Source organism: Cyprinodon variegatus, unplaced genomic scaffold (genome assembly GCF_000732505.1).
Source record: "Cyprinodon variegatus isolate N-32 unplaced genomic scaffold, C_variegatus-1.0 Scaffold211, whole genome shotgun sequence".
Classification (NCBI taxonomy): domain Eukaryota; kingdom Metazoa; phylum Chordata; class Actinopteri; order Cyprinodontiformes; family Cyprinodontidae; genus Cyprinodon; species Cyprinodon variegatus.
Window position 1 is genome coordinate 604,196 of NW_015150664.1, and position 20,883 is coordinate 625,078.

Below are 20,883 nucleotides of genomic sequence, written 5' to 3' on the forward strand. Positions count from 1 at the left end.
CACTACCTTAGATTACTCCAGTAGTTTTTGATGGTTTTTTTTAGGATTTTCTTTTTTTTTTTACATTTTATTGTAAAATTATTTACTAAAATGAATCATTTACATTTAATTCAGTGAATCTAACAATGACTCATTTGCAAAAATATTCAGAATATGTTCATACTTTGGGGATAAAATACATTCATGATGTAATGTTTGTCTTGTGAGGCTGCCAGCTCTTCTTGATTCATTTCTTCTTTTCTTTTGTTGTTGCTTTTTCTTTTTTTTTTCTGAATGTGTTCATTTTCATTTGTTAAAGTCATTAAATTTGTTGTGTCATTTTCATTCTGTGGTGTTTCTTCATGCTCTCCTTATGTTTGTTACTTTTATTGATGATCACATTTAAGTTTTTATAAAATGCCCCACAGAGCTAAATAGCTCTGGTAGCGCAGGTTGCAGCCTTGGAGCAGTTTTAATATAGACTGTTTATACTTTATCTCCTGATGTATTCATTTTTGTGTATAAAGAGAAAAAACAACTACAGTTTCTTCCATATTTTGTTTTAGCCCCCCCTTCTAAAATAATGTAAAACCCCAGAGCAAATCTACCTTTAGATGCACTTTCATAAATCTTAACACTAACAGTAAACAGCCTCAACTGTTTTATTTTATTGTTTGTTTTTTTTAGTTGGAGAAAAAAATCAGTGTTTAGAAAAAATAAGATTTTTATAGAAAAGCATTGATGCCACAGGCCCCTATATAGCAGTTCATTTAACATTCATATTAGCTGTATAAATTGTTAGAAAGGTATAAGAGACAATTACCTTTCTTGGGTTTAAGTGGAGCTGGTTTTGTTTCCTTGATTTAGAAAGTTGAAATAGAAAAAAATATAAAGAAATGCACAATTTGATTTACTTTGTCTATTATTTTATTTTATGAGATGCATTCAATGAGGATTAAACTTCAAAACCGTGTTAAGAATCCTTCATGGAGCCTGAGTTGCAGAGCAGAAAAAAGCAAAAATCTGTCTAGACAACAAGTCCGGTAATCTAATCTCCTGTTTGCTTCTTAAACCCAGAGAGTCATGCAAGGACAAAACAAACTTCTCACTTTCCATTAAATCATATTAAATTCCTCCAACAAAAACAAACAGCCTTAAATCCCTCGTCTAATATTATGGTCTGGCACTGGAGGTGACAACAGAGGTGGTGGGGGGGTAAAAAGAGCCTCGATTCTCTGGAGCCGGAGACACAGAACGCAGGATGGCTTGGGGATGTGTCTCCTAATCAGATTCAGACAGCAGCATTGAGGACAAAGCTTGAGACATCCTGAAGTTGGTTATGTAAATGCTTGCTGCATTTTTAATCTTCAGCTCTACAGCTGGCAGCCTTTCTTTACCACTACAGAGCAGATCATTATTTCTGCCTCAACACATCTGCTTCTGTGATTATGCTTTTCATTTATAGCCAGCCTCTCCTAATTCCCTCTAATCCGCTGACCAGTTTTCAGCTGCTGCACATTTGAAGAGCGGTATCTCCAAAAAATGATGTGAGAGGTTTTTCCAAGTGTGTTTTTTAGCATCATGACTCAGTTCAAATAAGAGTGGGATATCAAGAGCCAGGAATAACAAAATGAGCCAGCAGGGAGAACGCTAGGTTTTATGATATAATCATGATTAATATCCCTTAGAACAAACTCCTCATGCTTTCTCTCTCACTCTGTCTGTCGCTCCATCTGTCTCACCAGCATCCTCACAGAAAAGACGGGCTACATTTTCATCGAGGGTTGAGCTCGCCTCCCAGCTCACAGACAGGAAATGGCCATATATAGGCTTTCTGTCTCCTCACTGGAAGTTTCATAAGCTGCTGTTCTCCTCTCTCTGTGAGCAGTCTCCATAGCAACAGTATTTTGTTTCCCTCTGTGGCAGGAAGCAAGAGAGAGTCAGAGATAGGAATTTCAAACGAGACGGTGAGCATAGATGTACGATTAGGTCAAAACAACAAAAGTGGACCCATGGAGGAGGAAAAAAGAGCAGAAAGAGGAGATGAATATCACCGCAGGGTCGTCGGGTATTAAGTGGGTTTTCTTGTTCCGGGAATGAGAGCCCGACCAAACACAAGCATTACATAAATCCAACTTTAGTCTGACTCACAGCTACATTCAGATATGGGCTTTTCAGGTCACAGCAGCAGAGATGAGTAAATGCATTGACAGTAACTCAGGCAAGAATCAGGGCAAATTGCTTCTGTAAATACTTTTTTGTTTAATTTTGTTAGAGTTTAGTAAAATAGTAACACCATCTCTCAATCGAGACTGAAGATTCTCAATGAATATATTTTTATCAAATAGATAGATTCTTTATTAAAAAGAGACCACTTAATATAATATATTTTAATTTGTTTCATGTCCAGTTCAGTGGATGGCAGCTCTATTGGCTTAAGTTCTCATCCCAAAAGAATCATGTAGAAGCTGAGGTACAACCAAAAAGCAAGAGGTTGCAAAGTACAAAGTATTACATATAGCTTTGTTTTAGCTCACATCCCATGCTTTCTGAATCAGGGGAATATTTTATGTGGCTAATGGAAGACTTCCTTACATTAATCACACCTTCATTTTGGCAATGATAATTATGCGGTGTTTTTTTTTTTTCAGTTTTCAAATTTTTTTTTGAAAAATACTTTTATAAGCAATCTGAATGCTGCTACTGAACATGTTTAAAATTACTCTTACATTTTGTTAAGTCCACCATTACAAAAATAATGTTGTAGAGCTTATTCTAATCCCCTAATTGTATGAACCAATCAGTAAAAATTATTATTTAGATGCTAAATTTTTTTTAACATTGTATCCATTAAGACACAAGGTTGTAGATGTTGTAGCTTATTTTTTTAACCTAATTTCAAAAGATTTATTTCATTAACCTAACTTTTTAAAATGTAATTTTAACTGCCAAACTAAACCAAATTCTATTTTTATTTTTTTATATGATATTATTAGTTCTAGCAAAAAATGCCCCCCATTTTTTGATAAGGAATACAAATACTACAGTAAAGGTATAGTATACCTGAGAACTAGAATCACTGAAGTCCAAAACTCTGCAAGACTTGGGAGTGGCAGCTTAGTGGTTAGGGCATAGAGCTTGGAATCCTGAGGGACCCCACTCCCACAGACTGCTACTCTGGGTCTCTGAGCAAGTCCCTTAACCCCACACTGCTCCCTGGGCGCCCCATGGTGGCAGCCCACTGCTCCCCAGGGGGGATGGGTTAAATGTGGATGTAAATTTCTCCAATGTGAGATCAATTAAAATAAATTATTATTAAGATTGACCTGGTTTTAAGAAACTGGCAACCAAATATTAATTACCAAGGAGAAAAAAGTCAAAACAGAATGTTTTTATTTATTCCAACTAGACCTTTACTCCATAGTTTTGCCACTTTTATTAAAGAATGTTACATGATGGAGGGAATACTAGAGTTTTAATGTTCGATAAAAGCAGATTCTTAATTTTATTTAAAGGCAAACTCAACCAGGTAAGTCGTTGGACAGGTTTATTGCTCTGGCTTTTTTTTTTTTTTATGAGGTTTGGCTCTTTTTATAAAAACATTGCCAATCCATTCCAAGAGGCATATGTGCAATCAGCAGATTTTACAAAGGAAAAAAAAACGTATTCATTGGAAGTTAGTAGTTGAATGTACTGTTTCTTTATATTCTGAGTGTGTGAAATTAGATGTAGATGTATAACAGAATAGAATAATGACGTTCCTGCGTTCTGCTTTCTCTCACCCTCTTTGCAGGGATCACAGGGTTCTTCCACCTCTCTGTCTTCCGCTCAGGTTTCTAGCCCAGCGGAAGACATCAATGGCGTCATTCCTGAAGGTGAGAAACATCTATGTTGCAAAGTCAGTTTAATCTATTATTTAATAAGGGAAGGCCTGACACCTTCAAATGTCAAGCATATGAGTCAGCCTTTTTAACCTTTGATACCTGTTTCTGCAACTTCTTTATGGTTCTCCGGTTTGTACTTTTTGCTCTTAACAGTTTTTAATACTACGTTGTCCTCTTTTTTTTTCTATGTCTTACTGCAAAACACTGATGCTGTAGATTATTATGTTAAAAAAAAAGGTCAGCTATGAGCTGCAATATTTGAGCTGGAGAAAGTTGTAATACTTGTTAAATCTGTATACTTGTTAAATCTTGTTAAAGCTTCACATGTGATTTTAGTCAAAGAGAGCCCTTTAGACCACTTTAATAATGTTTTAACAAATACAATTTATATTTAGCTAATTACCCATATTATATATTTATATTTTGATTAACAAGTCAGTCTCACATAAATAGTAATACGTTTGATGCTCAGAAATAAAGAAATAATGTTATGCTCATTTTAAGGTCTATAAACTAATGGAAACCTTTTTAAATCTGTTTTCTGCAGCTGAGATTCTCCAGGATGAAGTTCCTGCTGTACCGCCCTACATATCTGACCGCTACAGGGTGGGGCGGATGCTGGGCGACGGGAACTTTGCGGTTGTGCGGGAATGTGTGGAGCTCTCGACAGGACGGGAGTACGCTCTTAAGATCATCAACAAGGGAAAATGCAGAGGCAAGGTGAGCAAATGCCTGCAGAAGGAGACTCTCGAAGCAGCTTTTACATTTCAAACTGTGATAGTCAAGCAGAGAGATTATAATGGATTATGCTGGATTATGATTTCTACTGTTGAGGTGCTTGGATGATAGAAAAGAATTTTGCAGACATAGCATCTTGCAATTAGTTTCAAATGTTTCGATGTTCTCCTGTTGTTTTCAAGGAACACATGATTCAGAACGAGGTGGCCATCCTCCGCAGGGTCAAGCACCCAAACATCGTTTTACTCATTGAGGAGGTGGACACATATAATGAGCTTTACCTTGTTATGGAACTGGTCAAGGTATGTTTACGTCATATTATGTTTGATGTCTTAAAGAGCCTTGTAAAGGTTCCAAAATTTAAAAGTGTCATTGGGCATTTTCATATTTTGACACATTCATTTCCTAAACCTCTGAGGAATGAAGTCAATACTTTAGTGTTTAAGAAGGAGAAATTATTCTTTTTAATTGTTTATTTCCTACTGGATATCTGAAAAGTGTGGCATGCATTTGCACTGTTTTCAGTTCAGTCTCTACCAGCTTTACACATCTAGAAGTTGAATTTTTCTGATTTACAGTATAAAATAGCCCTACTTGAGTCAGATTTGATTAAGAGCATCTATGAACATTATTTTTTTTTCTATTCACACATATTCTGAATTGGATAATTTGACTGGACCATTTGATTGTTGCTCTGGCCGTTTGTTTTCCATCTAAAAGGTGAAGTTTCACCCTCGTCTTGTATTATATTATTATATTTCAACCTCTTACAGGTTTTCATTCAAGTGTGGCTTTATTTCAATATTGGCTTTCTTTTTTCACACTTTCAAATTCCAAAAATGAACAATTTATAGCTGTTTAGTCAATGGATTTTCCTACCTGAGCTGCTGACCTATGCAACTCCTCCAGGGTTACAATGGGGATCTAGGCTCCTTCTTTTATCAAAGCAATCCTTGATCTTGGCAGATTTTTACTTTTGCCATTATCAGTACTCCTGAAAAGTTTAACGTTTGGGATACTGTTTTATACCATAGCTCTACTTTAAACATCTTAACTTAATCCCTTCCCTAGCTACTGTGTTCATAGGTCTTTATTATACTGTTTTCTCTCAAAGGATTTTTATTAAACCTATTCTAAGATTAACTTTTTCACAAAAGGATAACTTTTACTAATTAGATGGTACTGGATTTTGGGCTGTGCCATGTTAAAAGAAGAAATAAAACAGTTAAAGACTAATAAGATTTTGAGGGTAAAGTTATTTCTATAAGGCAGCCATGTTGAGTTTGGGTGTATATTCTGTTACACTTAATGTAGATCAATATCTCCAGTTAGGTTGCAGAGATGACGACAGAGACAAAAGCGTAGCAATCAAGCAGCGTAGCGAATGACGAAGTCGCGCAGCATGAGATGGGGAGAATTGCTTCTTGGCTGCAGGCACTCTTTTCCTCGCATTCTTCATTCTCTCTCCTGCTCTCTGAGTCGAGAAATGTTTGTGCATAATTCAGGAGCCAGGAATGGGATCCATCTGTTCCGTGGAGTACTACAGAATATAGATGTGAGCCAGCCTGTGGGAGAAATGTGCGTACGTGTTACCACGTCCAAAAGTGGGACGAGAGTGGAGAGGAGGCTTTTGATGAATGAGGTGGAACATAACTTCTGCCATGATGACCGACGCTGAGTGAGCCATGGAGATAAAATGAGATGATAGTGTTTACGTATATCCTAAGGAGTCTTCTGTTTGCATCCGCTTTGGGTTAGTAACTTTAATTTGGATTAAGGGGGAAAGTCAGATAAAGATTTGAAGCATTCGAAGAACAAAAATAACATAAATTTGTATTAGATTCCCACACAAGCCCTGAAGATTGAGGCGAAATAAGTTAACACATTCATAACTTAACTGGCTTTAGATGTTCATAACTTCAGCTAGAGAACGATGTCTTCAGTGGATGCAAAATAGGTCTCTAAAACTGACCATGGCTGCCTTTAAATTTCTCTGATTAAATAAAAAATTAAGTCATATAAAATTTTGTCACAACCTCTACAAGGTAAAGGATGAACATAAGTAAGAATGTGGAGGACAGCCGACCCCCCACATGACCCTAAATTTACTATCATCACAGTGAGACATGATGTGGGAATATTTTACTTTAGCAAAAACCAGAACACTGGAGTTTTTCTTGATGAGCCAAGGATAAAAAATGCAGGTTAATCCTGGGGAGAAAATCTGTTCAAGACTGTAAAATACACTCTAAACATACAACCAGAGCTGCACAGGAAGGCACACCACACTTTTCAGATTTTGACCATAAAAATAGTTATCATATTTCTACTGTTATGTTAAAGGCTATGATTACCTTTGCAAGGTATTGCCTGCTACAGCCTGCTACAGCTTTCATTAAACAATTCTCTCTGACCTGACAGTGTTCCATGCATTTTCCTTATGTTACTTTATCTCAAATAAAAAAACTCTGCCCTGTTTGAGTCCTCTATTTTATTTAGTTCACTTAGCAAGACAGAAAGACTCACTCAAAATGGAAACATTAAACAAGAGAGAAAAGAGGGCACACACCCCATCTCCAGTTACTATTTTGCTACAGAAAATACGAGCAAAAAGTTGGATCTGAATCATTGGACTTCTGTTCAAGTCTGTAAATGCCAGAGAATTTCCCACAACAGTATGGTCCCACTCCTAATAGCTCACATGACTCCTCTGCAGGGGGGAGATCTGTTCGACGCCATCACCTCTGCCAACAGATACACAGAGAGAGATGCCAGTGGGATGCTCTACAATCTGGCCAATGCCATCAAATACCTCCACAGCCTCAACATTGTGCACAGAGACATCAAACCAGAAAACCTGCTGGTGAGTGAAAACATTGCAGTGCCCTGTATTTTCTCTTCGCCCTTGTTGTTAACCTGTAATGCAGGATCAAGTATCACTTATTTGACTTATTTTCCTGCTGATCAAATGATTTTTATTATTGTCATTCTCCAATTTCTGCTCTACTTCATTCAAAAATGTGAAAAGTGATGCAAAACCTGGCCAGGATTGGGCCTGACAATCTTTATGACTTTTAAGCAGCTGGATCAGAATTTTAAAGTCAGGTTGTGTTAAAAGATTTGAAACGGCTCAAATCCTGCTGCAGAAGAGGACACTCTTAGGGTCTGTTTAGTATTATTCCAGATTAGTTGCTCCCAGAGCCTGAAGCTAATGGATCATTTAAGAAGACAACCTCTTTGGTCAAAAAACGTTAAGAGCAGCATGTCTTTATAAGTGTTTATTTTCTAATTTAAAAAAAAGTCCATATCAACCTGTAAAAAGATTGTTCTTTAATACATTCCTTTGCTTTGATATTGGACTCTTATTCTTCCCAGTGATGCTCATGCTCTGTTCTCAGGAGGAGGTTATTAGAGTTACTTAGGATTTGCATTCACATTTTAGACTAATTATTTTATTATTAAGTAGCTTCCTTTGAAAAACCTTCATTGGACATGCTGTTAAAGATCACCAGGTGTTGATTTATGCTAAATAAAAACAGCAGATAAGACAAATTAACTGCACCTTACTTGTTAACAGAACTTCATTTAAAAAATACAAATATTTCACTTAATAAAACTGTCGTATTCCTATAATTGGACCTTAGTTTGATTTTCTTCACATGATTTTTTTGTGTTTAGGTGTATGAACATGCAGATGGCAGCAAAAGCCTGAAGCTGGGAGACTTTGGTTTGGCAACCATGGTAGACGGACCCCTCTACACTGTCTGCGGGACCCCAACATATGTAGCACCTGAAATTATCGCAGAGACGGGGTAAGAGCTGCACCTGCAGCCTGAGGCTGTGTACATAAATTATATGATAACAGATGCAGATTAAAATTTATATAATCTCACCAACCCTGCAGTATTTCCTATTTAAATTATTATTATTTTTTTTATCTCTATACAGGTATGGCCTTAAGGTGGACATCTGGGCAGCTGGAGTTATCACCTACATCCTATTGTGTGGCTTCCCACCTTTTCGAGGGTAAGATTATATATACCTGCACAAATAAAAGCTCTTTAAAACATCAGGATTCCAAGAAGCAGCTTTGACTGACAAAAAAATTAGAATAATATTAATTTGTATGTTTTATTTATTTATTTTTTCAAGGAATTTGTATTGTTTTCTACTTGACAACATTTAAACAATAATAGTAGCCTAAAGTTTGTTGATATTTTTTGAGGGTATGCTTATGTTTTTTGCAATTACTTATTTATACCAACTGATGTTGCTATATCCCAAGGCATGAGATTGTATTTTATATGTAGCAGTTCTTTATTTAAGAACTATTTTATTGATAAATGTTTTTCGATTTGGACGTCTTTACAGAAGCAGTGAGGATCAGGAAGCTCTTTTTGATCAGATACTGATGGGACAGGTTGAATTTCCTCTTCCATACTGGGACAATGTCTCAGAGACAGCCATGGTAAGCATCATCTGTGTCCTCTAAAGGAGAGGAAAACCTGCAATTAGAGAAACAAGCTCACGTCTGTCTGCTTGGTTCTGCAGGATCTGATCCGATCCATGCTGGAGGTGGAGGTGGACCAGAGATACACTGCCCTGCAGGTGCTGGAGCACCCTTGGGTTACTGTAAGTATCTGGTCTATGAATTAGAGGAGCATCTCCTCTTCTTTCAGCTGCATCCTTTTTCTATGGTAAAAATTGAAAAAACTAACGTGCTAATCTTTTGCTCGTTGCAGAATGAGGGTCTGTGTGAAAACGAGCACCAGCTTTCTGTAGCCGGGAAGATAAAGAAGCACTTCAACATGGGGCCGAAGGTCAACGACACAAACGCCGGGGTGTCAGTCATTTCTGTAAGTGATCAACTGCAGGCTTCAACTGGTTTGACAGCTATTAGGCATACGTTAAAATGTTTTCCACAAATGAACATTTTCTTTTCCTTAATTTCACTTATTAGCTCCAACGCTTTAGACAGAGCTAATTTTCTGAGTTTCCTCATGTGTGCTGGTGTTTGGTTTCTCCCTCTGTTCAGCTGGATGACAGCTTTTCTATGCAGCGATCTGGGTCGTTGGATTTCTACCAGCACCCGGCTATGTACTGGATAAGGTACGCCAGGTTTCTATGGAGACGTGGAAAATGCCACAAAGTGGCCCGATTACAAAACAAGCTAAAGCAGTGTCTGTGAAATGGATGACCCCCTGTCCCCTCCATCGCTGAGTGCTACCCCTGCTGACTGCTGCTGCTGTGCTGCTATTACAGCATGATTTTGTTTTTGTGTTTGCCTTTTTACTCGTCCTCTTTCATCCCTCCCTCCATTTGCACACGTTTCATAACAGCCTAACCTGCACTGTCTTTTGTTGAGCTTTTTTATCGGTGTTTATCAGTGTCTCCTGGAACAAAGCTGCATCTTTGATACAAAACTTTGCGATTTGCAGAAAATCTCTTTATGATTCCTGCCTTTTCAAACAAACATCCTTCCCCTGTTTGTGTCTTTGAGTTCTTGTTGTTTCCTGCATTTATGAATATTGCTTGGTGTGTTGCTTCCAGCCCAGCTTCCCTCTCTAACAGCACGCCTTGCTCTTCACCTTCACCGGCCCCTGGCTTCTGCTGTCTGACCTTTCTACTGACATAAGCAGGAGGCAATAGCTTATTGAGATACCAGTTGCAAGAGGAATTGATGGCACTCATGAGTTAATCAACAAAATAATTAGCTGCTATGATTAACCAGATATTAAACTAATTATGTGTCAGATTCTTTTGTTACTTTGGTTTTATAATCAAATTAAAATGCATTTTATACAATTTAGAAAGAGTGATGGAGGACTCCAATGCTCCCCGGAAAAGTATAGAAGTTTATCTAAGTATTTTCCATTCAGTCATTATGCACGATTATATTTGATTTCTTTTTATTGCTAAGCAAAGGAATGGGACCTTTTAAAAAACAAACATGGGGAATAATGACAGACATGTGTGAAGCTATGAAGAAACAAAAAATGTATTTCAATCATTCCTCCTGTGACTGTCCATCTAAACAATTAGAGTATCTTTAAAAGCTCTTAGGAAGCTGCTTTGTCCTCCTTACCAGGCTACATATTCTAGGTCTGATCATGCTGTCCTCTTGTTCCTCCCTCTGACAGGCCACCCCTCTTGATAAGGAGGGGCAGGTTCTCAGACGAGGACGCCACCCGAATGTGAAGCCGTCGCCTTTGCAGATGATCCAGACTGTGAACGCAGAAATGACATCCAACGCAAGCCGACCGGAGCCTCCCAGTTGCCTGCCCGGCCTGCCCGCAGACCCCCCCTCTCTGACCCCTGACACTCGCTCCGACCCCTCCTCGGATCCAAGCCCCTTGTCAGACTCTGATGATGTCTCCATCAGCTCGGTCAGCACTGTCTGCTCCCCCAGCTCACCCTTCTAGTGATTAAAGGGAGGGGAGGAGGAGGAGGAGGAGGAGAAGCAAGGAGGGAATCCTCACCCAGCTCCTCCTGTATAGAGGAGAAGGAGGAGGGGTCATTGTGGATAACTGTGGGGAAAGGAGAATTGAGAGAGAACTTTGAAATCCCCTGAATCCATCTATCCAACTCAAGAGGAGAGATTGATCGAGGGGTGAAAGAAAAAAGATGAGTTTCTTATATTTCTTTTTAACATTCTCTCATCTGAGCACATGTCGAGCTCAAGGAGCAGGAAAGGGCACGAACTGTTTGCCTTTCGGTGATGATCCGGGCCAAACATGGAAACTTCCTCACGCTGGAACAGCTCAATATGGCAATATGAGAACACTGACCAACGTTCATATTTTATTGAACCTTATTTAATCATGGTTTATTTATTGCATTTTTTTATACGCATATCTCTTTTTCATAGAGGAAAAAATATTGTCTTTGTACTTAAGAATGGAAATGAAGGAAAAGTATGTAGAGGTATAATTTGGATAGATTAAAGTAGGCTGATAGAACCAGAAATGGAAGAAGTAGAAATGTTTGGACTGGTCCTAGAGCTCTGCTCCACTCAGCCTTCTCTTAATGTTAGGTTTACATTTTACAAAGTCGACAATGGTGCATGTTATCACTTCTTTTTACTTTCTTACCTGAAATAGTCACAACATCTTAAACCTGAAGATACAGCAGCATCCAAATGCTTGTAGCAGACATCTGAACTACTACTTCGTCACACACTAACTGACACTTCATAGATCTTTATTTCTAACAACCACCAGAGCTGTAATTCAGGGATATTCAGCTGCATCTCAAACAGTTGGAATGCCTTATAAAAAAAAATAAAAACAATTCCAATAACCTCAAATATAACAGATTTTTAACAGGAGTGATAATACCAGATCATTATTTTGGGTAATTTTCATTATTTTGGCTTGAAGCAACTGAAACACCCAAATTATGTCAAAAAAAAAAATCAGATTACATAAGATTAATAAAAAGTGTTTTTTTGACAGCTTACTGAAAAGTATGACCATGTAGCAACTGTACAGAATATGCACTTAAATGCTTCGTCATGGGCTCCTTTTGCTTTAATTACTAGACCAATGGAGCACAGCATGTAGGCAACCAGCCTGATGCTCTGCTGAGGTGTTAAGGAAGCCCATGTTGTTTTAATAGTGGCCTTTATCATGCCTTCATAGTTGGGTATGGTGTTTCTCATCAGCATTTTGACAGTATTTCACAGTTTGTTTGTTTTTTATGTTTTGGTCAGGTTAGTTTGCTGAAAAGCTGTTAGCATGGTCAGCAAACCAGGCATTGATTGTTTTGGCAGTATTAGCTTAAAAATGCTTAAAAATGAAACCATTATAAAGCTTGTCAGCTGGCAGACAAACCTATGGGAATTTGGTAACTTTACCAAATTCTTTTAAAAGACTTTCTCTCCCAATCCTTTTGCTTGAGCACTTTTTCTACCGTTCTTTTGCCTTCTGCCTGATTTTCCATTGATATACTTGTAAATGGCTCTTTGTAAAGTCAGCTTCTTCGTCAACTATCAAGCTAACACTTGATATTCTATTGAATGAATATTCTATTCATTTATTTATTGATTAGTTTATTGTCTTATGTAATGATGTGGATTTCTAATTTATGGGTATTTGGGGTTTCATTTGTTATAAGCCATCAAATATAATCAAAAATACCAGAAATAAACTAATACAACATATTTCTTATTGTGTAATACATCAGCATAATATAAAATCTTGAAGATATGTAATGAAAATCATTAACTTTTTGATATTCTAATTTTTTGAGATGCACCTGTTTTCCAACATTAAAGAAAGGTACAAATGTTGTGATCCTAATGCTCCTTAAATAGGTGCTCATAATGATTAAGGGGTGCCTATTTACATAAAGATATTTCAGCCTTTTTTTATTAAAGGCGGCAGAGAGAGAATGGCAGTATGGATGAAAACCAGCAGCACTCGTGTGCAAAGCAGTTAAAAGATGGAGGAGGACTTATTTAAGCTCTGTAAACCTCATTCATGGCTTCATTTATTAGATGAAAGCATGACAGACATACAGTAGCCTATTCTTATAACAAAGCTGTTTAGTGGTGAAGTATTGTTTATATGTTATGTAAATAACAGTTTTATTTATTTTGATAGTTCACAATACAGTATATTTCTTTACTAGTAGTCAATCTTTGAAAATGATAAAAAAAAAAACGAAAAAAAAACAAAAAAAAAAGAGAAATAATAATAATCATGTTTCACCATCAGTAAGCAGGAAAAAGAAAAATATGAATCCAGGAATCATCTGGAGGAAATGGAAAAAAAAAATACAGTTAAATAACAGAACAATTTTTTTTTACCTGATGTTGTTCCATCTAGATAAACTTAGTGAATCCTATATAAAAAAAAAGAAAAAGAAATCATAATATTTCATATTCAGTTCATACAAAATTTTACTGTTCGTAAAATCAGTTGGTTATTTTAGTTTCCAAATACTAATATGAAGGAAGAAATGGAGAAACTCTACTATTTGTAGCTTTTTTCCCAACAGTTTTTGTGAGATTTTATTGCATCTGTGTCATTTGTCTGCCTTTTTCGTCTTTCTTCCAATCATAGGATATAGATGGTAATGTGCTGCAGTATGAACATGTTGTACTGATGGAACCCAGCACACGGTTAACCAAAGTGCTCTCACTGCTGCACCGCATTCAGCCTGTCCTGAATACTTATACCTGTACCTCTCCTCATCACTGGTCTATCAATAAATAGTAGTAATAAATAAGACATGCTTAAAGGTTTGTTTGCGTCTTTTATGTCAGTCTATTGTCCAAGTGTTTGTCACACAGGATATAGTTTAAGGTGGAATGTTATTAATATTTGCATGATATTTTTGTTATTACTAAGAATAACTACAGATTTTTGTAAGAATAACAATAGGAATATTTCAAGACAAGAACAATAAGAAAACAAAATATTGTTTTGGTTATTATTTTTGTGCTGTTTATATTGTTCTAACATGTTCAAAACACATTACCATCTCCTACTACTTAACTCCTCTATTACTATCCAAACGAAACAATTAATTGCACCAGATATTGAGAAAAGGGAGAATAAAGGGTTTCACATAATGAGGACAAAATGGAGTTTCATAGCTCATTTATCAGAGAATCTTATGGTTGACAAAGAAGATTGTAAGACCAACATGGTCATAAAACCACATTAATGTAGATAGATCAATGGCAGCTTTCAGAAGAGAAATACAATGAATATTTATCAAGAGATTTATCGTCAATTTAAGGGAATGTACAGTGATTTTACACAGATCTATACAAATGGATCGAAGGACAATGAAACTGAAGAAACTTCAGCAGCAGTAGTAATTCTTAAATTACAAATTAAGAGATCAAAAAGAGCATCCACATTGTTAAGAATGCAGTAGGATTATGTGAATTACGGTAGTAGAATAAGGAAACTAACAATTTATAATGATTCTTTGTCAAGCATTGAGAAGGTGAGTACAGAAAAAAAAAAGCACTTAAGCTTCCGGAATTAAATTATATTCGTTCCTCATAGAGTATATGAACAAAATAATAATATGGCAATGGAGTGGACTTATATCTAAGGTGGTGTTTTGGAAGATAAAAGAGCAGATACATTTGCAAAGGAGGCTATTAAGAAATAGATATTGAGCTACAGCTACCACTATCTAGGTCTGAGGGCATAAGAAAATATTGGGAAGAAACTAGAAGTTATGGAAGACGAGATGGGATAATGAGGTAAAGGGAGACATTTAGACAGAATACCAAAAAAAAGCAGTTGAGATTTCAAGACATAGAGGAGTGAATAGGAGGGAAGTCGTAGTGAAAGAAGGTCATTGTCTCTTAAATGCTAGACTTTTTAAGATGGAAGAACATTTTAATATGTTTTTTTATTGAGTTCACTCGGTATAAAATTAAAAGACAATCTTTATGCTTAGATGTGGGTTTTATTGAGGACATGGCGTTTGAAGATAGTGCTGCACATTTAAATGTTGAAGGTTTTTCATGTTATAAGCAAAACTGTTCTAATCAGAGGAATTTAAGACAATTTAGATTTTAATGTGTAAACCACACGATGGCAGTAGCGCAGCTTGCGCCGAATTCAAGCCACCATTAAAAACCAACGAAGAAGAAGCCGCAACCGTTGGTTGAATAATATCTATGGGTTGAATGGTATGGTTGAATGTGAAGCTTTTATTATTCTGGCCAACAGGTGTCGCTGTAAGACTGGAAAACAATGCAGAGAAGAAGAATTTTGTTGAAGAAGTGTTGCTTTCGCTTAGCAGCGATATTGTATAGGTTTTTCCAAATATAACATGTTTTATAAGGAAAAATGTATTAATAACTTCTAAGTACGTCATTCGTATTTAAAAACGCGTCAAAGTGCGGTCTGTGTTGTTCAGTATCGACGGCTACAAGTTCAATAGTCATGAGCGACAAGGACACTTCTTCTTTCGCCGCAAATAAAGACAAGGACTCAACTCTTCTGCTCACTAAAGACGGACAGAAGTATTTTGTTAATAAAAGCGGAGCTGTGGACAGCAGGAATGTCAATACGCCGCAAGAGTCTGAAAACAACGTGTCCTCTTTGAGCATAGACGATCCGGACGAAGAGAGCGACGTCCTGGATGTTTCTGACCCCAGAGACGGTGCAGCCAGCCCGGAGGAGCTCAATGAGGAGGAGACCTCCGAGAGCGACAACGCCCCCAAGCAGTGCACCTACGAAGGCTGCACCGAGAAAACCACACAGGTGGCGAAGCAGAGGAAGCCGTGGATGTGCAAAAAACACCGCAACAAGATGTATAAAGATAAATATAAGAAGAAAAAGAGTGACCAGGCGATGTCCAGCGGGAAGCTCGAAGTAAGGAAATATTATTTAAATCTAAAGGGCCGCTGTGATTACAGCATGCGTGTGTCTTAAAATGACTTATAAGTACTTGTGTTTATAATGTTTTTCATGAGTTTCAGTGTAAAGCATTAAATTAATTTTCTTTGTGGGGATAATTAGGAAAACTCTGAGGAGCGTCCGGTGTCTGTGAACAAACAGCGTCTGGGGGCCATGGGGGACCGTCCAGCCAGACCCTCCCTCATAGAGCAGGTGCTTAACCAGAAAAGACTGGTGAGTAATTAATGTGCACAAATAAGGAATAGTTGTATCAACCATACATGTAAACAGAGTTTTATGGGCCCCCAGGAACTTGGGGCCCTAGGCAGCTGCCTAGTATTGCCTAATGGTAAATCTGCCTCTGAACACAATATTATCCAAAAGTGAACTGAGAAACATTCCTGTGACTCAGCAGCATCTGCATTTATTTCTCTTATTTACCAGGTTTGAACCTAACGTATTTTAAATATCCTTAGAATGAAAAAATACTCCAACATTATTTTGTTTATCTTGTGGTGCCTAAAATATGTCGGAAAATTGTATGCACTTGTGATTTCCATGGCCAAAGATATTAAACACTATTTGTTCGTAAAGGACAAAAATAATAAATCAGATAAAACTACATAACAGGTTTGGTACTTGCCTTCTCTAAAACTGCAGAATTTACCTGGAACTTACAAGTAGGGATGGACAGTATGGCCAAATCTTGAATTAAGATGTATTTTTTGATATCCACTGATGTTATTTAATCCCAATATCTATAGAAATGAAATAAAGGCATCAGAAGGAATACCAAAAATGCCCACAAGAGAGTCATTATGTTAATTATATTGCCACATTTATAGAACTCCTCTAATTTAACAGTTGAGTTGACTTCTTAAAATAAAAACTATATAATACATGGAACGTCTGTTAGAGACAAATGCTGTATAATGAAATATTGGAGATGACGTGTTGGATTCATATTGCTTATGATGCCATACAAGACCCTTCTCCAGCTTACCTTTAAACTGCACACTCTCATAAAGTACACTGTAAGGTTCAGACATCACTCTTCTGTAATTTAAAGATAGGTTTTATAGAATTTATCAGTTACGATTTAGTTTTCTGCAACTTTCTGGATCTGGTTTCCTCTCTAAACCTCAGACTATGCTTTACTTTAACTTTGAAGTGACTTTTCTGGGATTTAGAAAGCACTTTTAAGAACTTCAGGTTACAATTTTGGAATTTAAATGTGACTTTCCAGGAAAGTAGAGCTTATATAATTCTTTATCTGATTATTTCAAGGTTATTTTCAAGAATATGATTTAATTTCCCAAAACTTCAAAGTTCAATTTCTCCGACTTTGATGTTACATTACTCAAACTAAGTTTACTGTCAGTGTCTACGCACTTAAGTTTTTTCTTTGAACACAAATGCTTCTGTCTTTGGATTTAGAGGTTACTTTTTTTTCAAAGTAGCGCCTTGTTTGTAGGACCTGAGAGATAAGTTGTCCGTAAAATAAAGGCTAATAATATTGAACTTAACGTTTAGCATCTTAAAACGCAGGTTAAAATTTTTTACCAGACACTTGTTTTGTTTTGAATTAAAGTCTACCACAATGTGGCTTTTTATTTTAATGCAAAATTGTAACTGTGCTTAATCTTATATAGCACTTTTCCAATGTACAGATTAATCAAAGTTCTTTAAACTCCTAAAAATACACACACATTTAGACACTTATAGGCAGATATTAATGCAGTTAGGAACTTAAAGGGGAACAATGTTTATTTTACATCGGGCCTTGTTTTTACGTTATTACATCGTGTTCTACTCACCCATATAAGTTTTGTGTCATTTGGAGCTGTTCCGAAGATATTCCATTAGGTTATATACGAAGACATGGTTATATTTTTTTATAGTTATATGTTTTAAAAACAAACGGGAGTGTGTATGACGTCATCCGTTATATTACATTTACCAATTTAGACACCTCTGCAAACGTTTTCTATTGGAAATTATCTTACCCCATACACCTACTAACCCATGGCCGTACTAACAGTGCTTATTTGACTGCAACTTTGAGTTTCAGGAGCCTTATTAGCTTGCGCTACTCACTTTAAGGAGCTGACCTACTGATTCCTAAAGTAAAGCCTGTAAAAGTGTAAAAGGTGTGTACCAGTGTGGACAGTTTGATACAGCAAGTAAATCCACTACAGTAACCCTCAAACCACTAAAGGCAGTACGAGTTGTTTTTTTATACAGATATTGAAGAAATAATAACATATAATTTAAAAAAATTAAAGATATGAGGAGCAACATTAAAATAGCATCCCATTATTTCCACAAAAGAGGGTAATGAGTTGCTATTTAAATCTGTGAAAACTGAGCAATTCTGTCGGCTCACGTTAGCTTACCTGCCTGTACTTGCCATGGCCTACATGACTGAAAATTTAGTGGAATGTGGCTCTGGAAAGCAACCTCATCCTTGAAGAATCGGGTTTAAAGCAAACTTAGGAAGGAGCCTTGCAGAAGCTAACATGAATGTCTTTGTCCTCCAGTCTCTGCTCAGGAGTCCAGAGGTGATCCGGTTCCTTCAGCAGCAGCAGCAGCTCCTGGCTGCACAAACCCGCAGCCAGTCACAGCAACACTTCCAGGGCTGTTGACGTCGAACTGATTGGTTTGCAACAAATGGACTGTTATAAAATATAAATAAACCCTATTTGGTGCAGAATCAGATAAAGCTGCAAATCTGACCTTTAACTTTTACAAAAAATATTTGTATAAGTGTAGGCAAACATTTCCCTCCATTTAATCCTTCATAATGCAAAATTAATCCACACCTTAAAATGTAAATGTCTAAAGTTGTTTGGATTTTGAAACACTGTTTATGTATATTTATGTTGAGTTTTTTTAATTGATAATTTATGTTAATTCTTGCTCTTCTTGGTGGTATTTATGTGTCGTATCATTGTGAAAACAAGCTAATATAATTAATTTAAATCTATATTAGTTGTATGGTAGTAATAAAGCGTAACAAATGCATAATTTCATGTATGTTGAAATAATCCATTTTTCTTGTACAAACAAAAAGCCTCCCTGCTTGTTTTTTAAAAAACATCTTTTTCATCAATGTTCAGTACAAGCCAAATTATTTATAAATGCAAAAAAGTCAATGTAAGTTAAAAATGTGAGATGTGAAAATGGAAATTATTGTATGACATCTTTGTTGCACAGTTTTCCCTGCTGAGTGTATAAAAATAAAAAAAACATTGATAGTGAGACAAAGTGAATTTACAGAGCTGTTTGAGCTTTATTCTTTTGATTTAAAGTATTATTTCAAGCCCAGAACAGTGGCCGCAGAAAGACCAAGCTCTAACATCAAAGGGGGAGGGGTCTCTGACAGACATATGTAAAAAAAGAAAAAAAAAAACTTTAACTGAGAAAATATAAAAAGTAAATAATACATTCAGTCAACACATGAAAATACACCACAAATAACTATAACAGTACCTCCAAATATATCCCATTTAGTCTTTGTGCAGCTAAAGTGTCTGAAAAAATCCAGAAATGCTTCATTATACTTGAAACTATTGAAATCACATCAAGTGTTTACATCATTTTAAATAAAAGAGCAGTTGTAGAATAAACTTTAGCAGTGAACAGCACAGTAGTCATGAAATGTGACGAAATAACGGACAGAAAACTAAGCAGAACATCTCACTACCTGTGTAAACACAGCAGGCACACACTTAGAAGTGTGTGTGTGCCTTTATGTTATGAAACCGAAGAGATGGGGTTGTGCGGGGAGCCCATCTGCGTGAGGACCTTGTCAAGCCACTGCAGGGGTCCATGTAGGTGCACTTCGATCCAGCAGGGGGTGCTGGTCACATCTTGGCGGTGGTATTCGGCCCCCCAACCCTGAGGAATGAAAAGAGGCCAGTTGGTTGAATGGTGGTGTTAATGCTAACCACTGATCTCTATTTAGACCTTACGCAGGTAACCAGTCCCTAGATTTACTAACCAAGAAAATCCATATATTTGCCGATATATCCTAACCTTAGTCTGGCTATTTTGGACCGACTCAAAGTCATTGACTGAGTCAGCCGTTGACATTGTGTCTAACATTAGAAAATAGAAAGTAGAGTAAATACAAAGTAATTCACTGTAAAATGTCAACGTAGTAATTTTTGATGAAATGGATGATGATGTCATTTTTGAAGTGTTTAATATATTTCTCATTTGGAAAAAGTGCTGAAATATATTGCATATTATATTGATGGAAAAAGATATAAGTATATTTAAATGTGAATTTGCACTACATGTTTAAGTTATATTATTAAAGGTATTCAATTACTGGACAGTGTATGTGTGTGTTTGTGTGTGAATATACATATTTGTATGTATATTCACATATGTATAAGAATATATTATGTATGCAAATGATCAGTTTTTTTGTTGTAACTATGACCACAAAGCAAAATATGAATTTGATGTCTGTTATTTCGTCAATTTATGTGATTTTGCTAGTGTGGAAACTGAACCTCTGTGGAGTTATTAAATTGGTTCATTAATTTAGCTTTATTGTAAATCTATGACGAGGCTAATGCACAGACACAGCATAAAAGTATATGGCATCATGTAGGGCTAGGTATTGTTCAAAAATTTTCGGTTCCGGTACCAATACCGATACCTTCACCTCGATACCGGTTCCTGAACGATACTTTTTTCGATACCAGTTTTATAATATCAATGATAAAAAAAGAAAATTACACAACATAAAAATGTACAAATCTTGAGTTTTATTTTAAGCTCTGATTTTTCCATTTACATTTTTCCTCTTACATAAAAAAAAAAAATTCACTGTTACATTGTGAGGACCTTTTTCCTTAGCAGTTTTCCTTTAGAAAAATTACCATGTCTGACAAACA

The 20,883-nt window shown here is 36.5% G+C and overlaps 3 protein-coding genes across 5 annotated transcripts in view; 2 read left to right on the forward strand and 1 right to left on the reverse strand.

Moving 5' to 3' along the window:
• LOC107088281 (serine/threonine-protein kinase DCLK1-like) overlaps positions 1-12,015 on the forward strand; it is a 40,004-nt gene extending 27,989 nt beyond the window's left edge. For all 3 annotated transcript variants that reach the window (XM_015380354.1, XM_015380351.1, XM_015380355.1), the window contains 10 exons: positions 3,773-3,854; positions 4,411-4,583; positions 4,784-4,903; positions 7,318-7,464; positions 8,280-8,413; positions 8,550-8,627; positions 8,973-9,069; positions 9,153-9,233; positions 9,344-9,457; positions 10,742-12,015. In XM_015380354.1, the coding sequence (XP_015235840.1) occupies positions 3,773-3,854; positions 4,411-4,583; positions 4,784-4,903; positions 7,318-7,464; positions 8,280-8,413; positions 8,550-8,627; positions 8,973-9,069; positions 9,153-9,233; positions 9,344-9,457; positions 10,742-11,023 (1,308 nt within the window). In that variant the 3' untranslated portion in view covers positions 11,024-12,015. The remainder of the gene's footprint in view (positions 1-3,772; positions 3,855-4,410; positions 4,584-4,783; positions 4,904-7,317; positions 7,465-8,279; positions 8,414-8,549; positions 8,628-8,972; positions 9,070-9,152; positions 9,234-9,343; positions 9,458-10,741) is intronic.
• A 3,310-nt stretch (positions 12,016-15,325) lies between these two features.
• rfxap (regulatory factor X associated protein) lies at positions 15,326-18,870 on the forward strand. Its single transcript, XM_015380364.1, has 3 exons — positions 15,326-15,949; positions 16,097-16,207; positions 18,514-18,870. Exons 1-3 carry the CDS (start codon positions 15,518-15,520, stop codon positions 18,616-18,618), a joined length of 648 nt encoding a protein of 215 aa, XP_015235850.1. The 5' UTR covers positions 15,326-15,517; the 3' UTR covers positions 18,619-18,870.
• Positions 18,871-19,356: 486 nt separating this feature from the next.
• Positions 19,357-20,883, reverse strand: part of smad9 (SMAD family member 9) — an 11,836-nt gene continuing 10,309 nt past the window's right edge. Inside the window, exon 8 of the mRNA XM_015380363.1 lies at positions 19,357-19,873. Within this exon, the coding sequence (XP_015235849.1) occupies positions 19,730-19,873 (144 nt within the window). The 3' untranslated portion in view covers positions 19,357-19,729. The remainder of the gene's footprint in view (positions 19,874-20,883) is intronic.

Bases quoted from the DNA above. Each gene is read 5' to 3' on its own strand.
- rfxap (XM_015380364.1), top strand. From the start codon at position 15,518: ATGAGCGACAAGGACACTTCTTCTTTCGCCGCAAATAAAGACAAGGAC. The intron at 15,950-16,096 runs GTAAGGAAATAT...GGGGATAATTAG, and splicing joins TGTCCAGCGGGAAGCTCGAA to GAAAACTCTGAGGAGCGTCC. The intron at 16,208-18,513 runs GTGAGTAATTAA...TTTGTCCTCCAG, and splicing joins TGCTTAACCAGAAAAGACTG to TCTCTGCTCAGGAGTCCAGA.